The sequence below is a fragment of the Mus caroli genome, unplaced genomic scaffold (assembly GCF_978045245.1).
Source record: "Mus caroli unplaced genomic scaffold, Mus_caroli_1 scaffold_10, whole genome shotgun sequence".
Lineage (NCBI taxonomy): Eukaryota > Metazoa > Chordata > Mammalia > Rodentia > Muridae > Mus > Mus caroli.
This window is the reverse complement of record NW_028227265.1, coordinates 6,055,924-6,065,000: the sequence shown is the minus strand read 5'-3', so window position 1 is coordinate 6,065,000 and position 9,077 is coordinate 6,055,924. Positions and strand designations below refer to the sequence as shown.

General features: G+C 51.3%; 2 protein-coding genes across 7 annotated transcripts in view; both read left to right on the top strand.

The window, feature by feature from the left end:
- Spire2 (spire type actin nucleation factor 2) overlaps positions 1 to 323 on the top strand; it is a 38,273-nt gene extending 37,950 nt beyond the window's left edge. Inside the window, exon 15 of the mRNA XM_021170336.2 lies at positions 1 to 323. This exon is cut by the window's left edge and continues 4 nt beyond it. Within this exon, the coding sequence (XP_021025995.1) occupies positions 1 to 219 (219 nt within the window). The 3' untranslated portion in view covers positions 220 to 323.
- Positions 324 to 4,791: 4,468 nt separating this feature from the next.
- Positions 4,792 to 9,077, top strand: part of Tcf25 (TCF25 ribosome quality control complex subunit) — a 33,457-nt gene continuing 29,171 nt past the window's right edge. For 4 of the 6 annotated variants that reach the window (XM_021171046.3, XM_021171045.3, XM_085843524.1 and 1 more), the window contains exon 1: positions 4,792 to 5,122. In XM_021171046.3, coding sequence (XP_021026705.1) covers positions 4,931 to 5,122 — 192 coding nt within the window. In that variant the 5' untranslated portion in view covers positions 4,792 to 4,930. The remainder of the gene's footprint in view (positions 5,123 to 9,077) is intronic. The other 2 variants (XM_021171048.3, XM_021171047.3) reach the window with 1 other exon arrangement.

Genomic DNA, 9,077 nt, shown 5'->3' with positions numbered 1-9,077 from the left:
CTGCAGGGACCAAAGTGGCGAAGCGTGGAGGAGGAGTTCCCCCACATCTATGCCCACGGCTGTGTCCTAAAGGATGTCTGCAGTGACTGCACCAGCTTTGTGGCTGATGTCGTGTGCTCCAGCCGCAAGAGCGTGGATGTCCTCAATGCCACCCCACGACGAAGCCGTCAGACCCAGTCCCTCTATATCCCCAACACCAGGACTCTCAACTTCCAATGACTGTTGTGATGGCCTCCCCGCACCCCATTCTGGAACACAGCTGCCATCAGCCCCCCCTTGCGCATGTACATATATACATATATAGATACATTTATAATATATATATGGCCTATATTTATATTTATATACATTGTCTCTTTCCCTACAGTTCATTCAGGGCCAACCTTCCTCCAGGACTTTCCCTCCTCCTTTCCTCTCAGGACTCCTTGGGAAGGCTGGGAGGGGTTGGGGAAATGGATCTCAGAGCTCAGCTTCCCTGCCTGCCCGATGCCCTGGTTCTCTTCAGCAGTGAGTGTGTGGCAGCCTCTCTTCCCTGGGTAGACAGAGCGCCTTGGTTCCCCAGTGAACCAGAGGACCAGGTCTACCTCAGAGTATGTGGGATTCTGCTGGGAAGAAGCCCAGGTGCTCCCAGGTCAAGCTTGCTCTTGGGTCTCTTGCTAGCGCTCGCTATGTGGCTTCTCCTAGGGAGATATGAACGAGCATCCGGATACGGCACTGACAGACCTAAGAAATGATTCCACTTACATCAGCTTGAGCAACCAATGAGTTTACGGAGATTATTGTAATACAGTGAGGGGTTACTGCCAGGAACATAAGTGACTTTCAGGTAAACGCATCACCACGAAGCCCCACCCCAACATGGGTTGTCATCCATGAAAACTGCATCTCTGTAGTTCACACCCCCAGCCAATTTTCTACTTCCTATACCAAGACCACGGTGCAGCTGGGAAGGGAAAGGGGGTGGCTGGAATCTCCTGTGAGGGCTTGGTGACTTGCTTCCTATCAGGGAAAGTCAAGTAACCCTACAACCATTGCCATAGGCTTGCATATCATGTTATTTCACTGCCATGGTTGCAGGCAATGCTTTCTGAAGGTTAGCACGGCTGCTCTGCCAAATGATGGTGGTATCATTGCTCATTAAGCCCAGAGGCAGTCCCGACACCTGGACTCAGGATGGGCCTGGGCTAAGCTCCCTGCCTGCTTATGTGCACCCAGGAGAGGAGGGGTCTGTCGTCACTCCACTTTACAGATTAGGAAAGAAAGGCTCAGTCAGGTAAAGAGACTTGATTGCTTATCTCAGAACATGCAAGAACTTCAACGGAAGCCTGCTAACTGAGCCCTGCTGGCTGACTCCAGCCTCCACCAGCTTGCTCAGACTAGAAGAGGCACCAAGGGCACACGACTGTGACAGATGGACCCGTGCAAGTTATCTTTGAAATTGGAACACCTGGGGGCTGGAGAGATGGCTCAGTGGTTAAGAGCGCCGACTGTTCTTCTGAAGGTCGTGAGTTCAAATCCCAGCAACCACATGATGGCTCACAACCATCCGTAATGAGATCTGATGCCCTCTTCTGGGGTGTCTGAAGACAGCTACAGTGTACTTACATATAATAAATAAGTAAATCTTTAAAAAAAAAAAGAAATTGGAACACCTAGTAAAAGCACCCATTCATCTGAGCACCTCACAGACCACCTTTGTATTTTGACTTTTTCAAGTTTAAAAGATATGCCTATTTGGGTTACATGTTCGCTTACATTAATTTATGTAAACTGCATGCGTGCGGGAGCGCATGGGAGCTATCAAACTGGAGTTGAGGGTGGCTGCGAGTCACACATGGGTGCTAGGAACTGAACTCAGTCCCTTCGCTTGGTCTGCAGCAAGCACTCTAACCACTGAGCAGCCATCTCTCCGGCCCTTTGTTTTGTTTTAAAAGAACAGGCAGAAAAGTTCAGGAATCAGTACTGTCACTCAGCCAGCAATGACAACACTCACATTTAACTCACATTTTTTGGAGGCTCACACTTGTTAAAGCAGCAGCTGGGAATTAGCATCAGGAAGATCACTGGTTTGAGGCTAGTCTGGGCTATGTAGCAAGCTGCAGATGTCTGAGCTGCACAGTGAACTCTCAAACAAGAAACCCCCTCATGCTCATGAAGTATTCTCATGGACATCCAATGAACTACGTACAGTTCTTGATCTACAGACTCGAAAGCAGCCATATATCCAGCTCACACTCCAAGCACGGTGTCACCAGTTCTGATCCTCACACGACACAAATGAAAGCAATAAACTCACATCCTGGGAAACACCCAGCTGAGTTACCTGGGGTTGTACAGTGCCCTACAACCACTTCTGGAGGGTGTACAACAGCCTGTCCTTCTGTCTTATGGTCCTTGGGGTTGCTGGTCTTTTCTAAACAGTGGGTTGCATGTCAGCCCACTGAGCTAGCCTCAGCTTCATCCATCAGAACGATGCCAAATACAGTGGTTAGAACTAAGATTTTCAGAAGGACCAGATCTGCAGCAGTTCGGGGAGACACATTTGGAGCTAGTGGTTCAGGGAAGACCAACTCCATCCTTCAGGGTCCATGACTTGTGTCTCAGGAGAAGCAGTTCTAGACTGAGACCTCCCACTTTATTCAAAGGTAAGGCTACTGGCCTGTGTAAGCTGGTCACAGCTCTTTGTGTGTGTGTGTGTTTGCGCGCGCGCGCGAGTGGTTTTTTCGAGACAGGATTTCTCTGTATAGCCCTGGCTGTAGACCAGGCTGGCCTCGAACTCAGAAATCCACCTGCTTCTGCCTCCCAAGTGCTGGGATTAAAGGCGTGCACCACCACTGCCCGGCCTGGCCACAGCTCTTGATCACGGATGGCACAGAAGCTAGCCTGGTCCTGAACAGTCAGGGCGGCGGCATTGAACCTGATGCAGAAGAAGCTGCAACTTTAACAGTGCGCAGGGAAGAGGGTTGGGGGGGGGGGATGGGCACCTTGGGACAGCAGCTGTGAACCATCAACTTTGAAGTACCTAAAGATACTTCATAGTGTGGGCACAGTGCGGGCAGAGGGCTCAGCATCCAACCTAGGGACGAACCAAGACTCCTGGGGGAGGCAGGGTGGAGTGGAGCACACAGACAGTGGGACAGGGGGCTCACACAAGAGCAGGAACTAAGGGATGCTGCCCTGCCTGCCTTCTCTGTCCTTGCCAACCGCCTACATTGTTTGGACTTTGGGAGTCACATGAATGCAAAACCGGGTTCTCCCTGGGATACTTAGCTCATTAAGGCGTCTTCACCTGTAAAAGGAGATCTATCTCCCAAAATGAAGTTGGAATTTAAGATCAGTGACTGATCGCTTCTCGGCCTTTTGGCTAAGATCAAGTAAGAGCAGTGACTGGCCTAGTCCTCTCCTCCTCTCAAGCTGGGGAAAGGTCCAACCCAACCCCAGCTCATTTTACTTTGGAGGTACTCAATACTGATTTGTCTAGGAAAGTTTTCCAAAAGTATAAAAAGTGGGGCGTAGACATGGAGTAGCTCTGTAATTCCAGCCTTCAGAACAGGGTTTCCATAGCTTCATGGGCAGCCAGTGTTACAGGGCAAGATCTTGGTTTGGGTGGTGTACTGGCTGGTTTTGTGTGTCAACTTGACACAGGCTGGAGTTATCACAGTGAAAGGAGCGTCAGTTGAGGAAATGCCTCCATGAGATCCAGCTGTAAGGCATTTTCTCAATTAGTGACCAAGGGGTGAGGGCCCACTATGGGTGGTCCCATACCTGGGCTGGTAGTCTTGGGTTTTATAAGAAAGCAAGCCTCCATGGCCTCTGCATCAGCTCCTGCTTCCTGGCCTGCTTAGTCCCAGTCCTGACTTCCTTTGGTGATGAACAGCAGTGTGGAAAGTGTGAGCTGAATAAACCCTTTCCTCCCTAACTTGCTTCTTGATCATGATATTTTGTCCAGGAATAGAAACCCTAAGACAGGTGGTGTTCTTGTTTTGTTTTGAAAAATGGTCGGTTGTTGTCGCATACACCTTTGGTCCCAACACTTGGGAAGCAGAGGCCAGCCTGGTCTACAAAGCGAGTCCCAGGACAGTCAGGGGTACACAGAGAAACTCTGTCTCAAAAAACAAAAACAAAAAGAACATGGAAAAAGGAAAGATCTGTGCCGAGGATCCCTATGTCCTTATTGTGAAAATCTTCCTGAATTAGAATACAGATAGGTAGGGCTGCCACTTCGACTTCAGACCACGGATCCACACCTAGGCAGCTCTCCCCTCACCCAATACCCCTGTAACATGACCACCCCTGTTGCGTTCGCGACAATAAAAAGCAAGCCCTAACACCTAACTCGGCTCGGTGCACGTTGTGGAGAGGAGATACCCAGTCTGAAAGAAGTTAGATTGATTCTATTAAGGCGAAAACTGTCCCTTTGCAGTCTAGTAGCAACGTGGAGGTGGGGGACATCGGACAGGTCGCATGGGTAGGCTAGCAGAGAGGGGTTGGGGACTAGGTCCCTCGCTCCTGTCATAGCAGAGGTCTTTGTACTCGGGCCTTGCGCCGTGCGCACCTGCTCTCACGGCCTCCTCGCCTGCCCCACCCCTGCCCGCTCGCCCCCAGGCTCGCCCCCGGGAATCGCGTCCGTGCCGAGCAGCGCTCTGAGCCTGCGCGTTGCTGCCCGCCGCACAGCCAGCTTTCTGCAAGCCAGCCATCTCCAGAGCCGAAGCACCGCACCAGGGCCGCCGCTAGGGCCCGACTCTCGCGAGAGCTCCCTGGGCCACCCTTGCACCTTCCCCGACTCCGCGGGGAATTGGGAGGAAGTTCCGGAGAGCCGCGGCGCGCAAACGCGACACGCCAATCTTGCGCCAGCGCGCCGCAAGTGCGCAGGCGCCGCCACTCTGCTGCTCTTCCTCGTCCCTCTGCCCACATCAGGCTGTCGGGTCCTATGTCGCGCCGGGCCCTCCGGAGACTGAGGGGGGAACAGCGCGGCCAGGAACCCCTAGGGCCCGACGCCTTGAAGTTTGTCCTCCTTGATGACGATGACGCAGAGGAAGAGGGACCAAAACCGGGGCTGGGTGGCCGGCGCCCCGGGGGTGCAGGGAAGGAAGGAGTCCGTGTCAACAACCGGTTTGAGCTGGTGAGGAGCTGGGCAACCTGGGGGGGGGGAAATGGTGGGGGGCATGACGTCATGCGAAGGGGCACAAAGTTGGGTCTGGACTGCAGTCGAGTGGGCGGAGAGAAGGGACTGCGCCGCATCGGGGAAGGCGGGTCTTCAGCCGCAGGGTGGGTGGGGTGAGGAGGCCGTGTTCCCCGTCCGAGATCGAGTGGAAGGTGGAAGAAAATGCCGAGCGAAGGGGCTGCTAAAGGCTAGCGGGGGTGCTGACAAGGGGCTGAGTGACAGGACTTTGCTGCAGCATAGGGCGTGTCTCGCGGCTGTGTCCAGAGACGTGACGTGACGCAGGGGCAGGACGGGACAGTGACGTCAGAGTGGGCGGGGCGTGACATCCGAGTCAGCTAAGGGGAGGGGCACTGTGGATGGCGAGTGGGAGGTGGGGTTCAGTTGGGTCTAGGCTCTTCACTGAAGGAGCAGGTTTGTTTTGTCCGGGGCTATGGTATGGTAGACTTGGTTTCATTTCTGCGACTTGAGGGAGGTCTCTCTGCAGCAAACATTTCGGCTTATTCATCACAGTTCTTCTGTGTGTCCCAGCTAGTTGTACCTATCGTAGCGTATTCCTCGCAACAGAAAATTGGGTAGCAAGTCCTGAGCCCCGTGTTTTTCCTTACCACTGGCTGACCTGGGTCTGCAGTTTCATATGTGTATGAATTATGATTCTGACTTCATGTGCGGGCAGATAATATGTCTTTTCCTCGTATCTCCAACTTCCACATATGGTAAGGTGTCAGTGGCCATTTTCGAGTGAGTAAAAAGATGTAATGTGTCTGAGACTCTCAGTCTTGCAGTGAATTGTCTCAGCTAGCTGGGACACACGGAAGTACTGGGTCTTCCTCAAGTCGCAGATATGAAGCCATGTCTACCCTACTGTTGCAGCGCCCAAGACAGCACTACCCCCAGTTGTCCCCAGCTTTTTATCAGTTAGCAGGTTTAAAAGTTCCTAGCAAAGATATTGATGGGTGTGGGAAATGTCACAGACATTTTGGAAGTTCGGTTCAGAGATTCTTCATTTCTCCCATAAGGAAAGGAAGGGATCTGTCCTGTAGTCTGTGGCGATGGTGAAATATGTCTTCCCTTGGTACAGTCAGAACTTGCCTGCCTCCTCTGACTTTGAGCCTGAGAGCAACCCCCATTATTACTGTTTCTTCTCCCTTCATTACTTTTCTTAGATTTACTTTTGCTTATCATCATTTCTTTTTCAAGATAGGCTTTCTCTGTGTAGCCTTGGCTGTCCTTGAACTTACTCTTAGAGATGCTGTGTCTCAGACTCGGAAATTCGCGCACTTCTGCCTCCTGAGTGCTGGGATCAAAGGCATGTGCCACCACCACCCAGCTATGTTTAATTTTTTTTTTTAAGGCAAGGTGGTTACCTTATTTATGTATTTATTTGTTTATTTATGTATTTATTTATTTATTTGGTTTTGGGGGACAGGGTTTTTCTCTGTGTAGTCCCAGATGTCCTGGAACTCACTCTGTACACGAGGCTGGCCTCGAACTCAGAAATCCGCCTGCCTCTGCCTCCCAAGTGCTGGGATTAAAGGCATGTGCCACCATGCCTAATTTTAAGCATACACAAAAATTAGGGAAATACAAATAACCTGTATGCCCCCATGGCCCGGTTTCCATCAGTCTACATGCCTTTAATATAATTTTAATCCCATTTCTCTAAGAGGTGATTGCAAAACAGAGCCTAGACATCCCATCATTCACCCATCTGTAGCCTTCCTTGTACTGGGATTCCTCCCTTGACAGCAGCTGGGGTTCACTCTCAGACGTTAGGGATCTGAGACCATTGGCTCTAAAGATTTTACAGCTCTCCTGAACTTGTCCTGCACTTCTTTTTCCCTGGCTTTTTACGGCTTTCACCTTTAGCCTCGGCTCCCTGTCCTCTGCTTCTGCCTCCCTCTGTCCCATCCCTGACACTCTCAAACTGGTCAGAAGCCTCCTTTTCATATGTCACGTAGTTGGCAATCTTGCCACCTTTGGGGCCCAGGCTATTGACTGCTCAGCTGCTTTGAATTACACTGCTGAGGTAGGCAAGCGGGGCGGGAGGCTGGAGATACAACCCAGTGGTGAAGGGCCCTTGCTGCTTTTCCAGAGGACTGCAGGCGTTTGGGACCAGGGACTCACCTACGGATCAGAACCAAGGCTCGTGGTAGTAGACGCCCGATACAAAGGGAAGCAGTATTTCCGAGGCTGCACCTGTCAGCTGTGATCACAGTTCAAGGCCCCTGGAATATTCAATATTGAATATGGGTCGTCTGCCTTACGGTTTGGCAGACAGTTCTGTTCCTCAAGGCAGCTGGGGTGGGGAGATTTCAACAATTGCCAGTTAGAGAACCAAGATGCTCTGTCCGCCAACGTCTTTGCTTAGCTACAGGAAATTAGCATCAGAATGTGAGGAGGTTATTAACATTCGTTGAGATTCTAACAGTGCCTGGAATCTGTCCAGTGCTGGGGTGGAGCGAGACCCCTTTATCTGTCTCAGGTCACAGGGAGCCTTCAGTGCCGCTGCTGCCATTGCTCAGCCAGTCCTGAGAACGCAGTGATAGCTCTCCATTCCCAGCAGGTGTCTGCATGCTAAGATAGTTCTCCCTGACCTCACCTGTTAGTAATATTGCTCACTGCTTCAGCCACCCTGACCTGCCTTTGCCTCCCCTGTCTGGCTGCGGTCCCCTTTGCTGAGATGCTAACATGAGACTTCCTCTCCCCTCACATGGGCATGCTTACCCTACATGATATGATATGATATGAACTAGGTCTGTTCTTACCATGTGCCTACCTTTACAGCCATCCCCTCACCTTCCTTTCCCCCAGCACTCACCACCGGCCAGGCTGCGCTCCTCTTCTGTGTATGCTGATCGTGTCCCACGGCTAACATATGTTCCTTAGGAAAAGACTTTGCTGCTCAGTGATGTACCGCCGCCCCTCAGGACAGTGTCCACGCCTATCTGTGCTGATTTTAATAAAACAAATTACTACCCAGGCAGTGGTGGTGCACGCCTTTAATCCCAGAGTCAGAGGCAGGCAGATCTCTGAGTTCAAGGCCAGCCTGGTCTACAGAGTGAGTTCTAGGACTGCCAGGGCTACACAGAGAAACCCTGTTTCAAAACAAAACAAACACTTGCTTTTGGTTTTTTGGTTTGGTTTGGGTTTTTTGTTTTTGTTTTTTGAGACAGGGTTTCTCTCTGTAGCCCTGGCTGTCCTGGAATCCACTCTGTAGACCAGGCTGGCCTCAAACTCAGAAATCCACCTGCCTCTGCCTCCCAAGTGCTGGGATTAAAGGCATGTGCCACCACTGCCCGGCAACAAACACTTGCTTTAGACTTGTGTATAGGGTGTGGAGTCAGTGCCACCTGTCCTGGCTGTCCTTCTTTGTAGTCTGAGAGCCTGGATAGGACACTGAATGCAAGTTTGGGGGATGTTCTTGCTAACTGGTGGGGCTGTCATGAAGCCTGTGTGAGCTCATGGGTGCGTCCTGTAGCATGTGCTGGGCATGTGATCAGCACTCAACAGTGTAGATGTGTCCTGTTGGAGATGGAAGGGGCAGAAGAGCTCTGCAAACACATGACAGCAAGAGGCTTGTTTGATACATTCTTAGGGGCGGATGGGGAAGGACAGAGATGGCCTAGGGCCATGCCTGACTCTAGATTAGAAGTCATCTGGACCATTTCAGTCAGAAGAGTTTTAAAAAATCAGATGTAGCAGCTCATACCTTGGATTCCTGCATTAACGAGGATTTCTGAGTTAGAGGACATTTCGGCCTACATATCAAGTTCTAGGCCAACCAGGGTGATGTGCTGAGACGCTGTCTCAAGAAACCAACTGATTGAAGTTATATAATAAAGCCCATGGAATATGGATACCTTCGACGTCTGATGTGGGCTCGCCCGTGCCTGGCCCCTGGCTCAGGATGCAC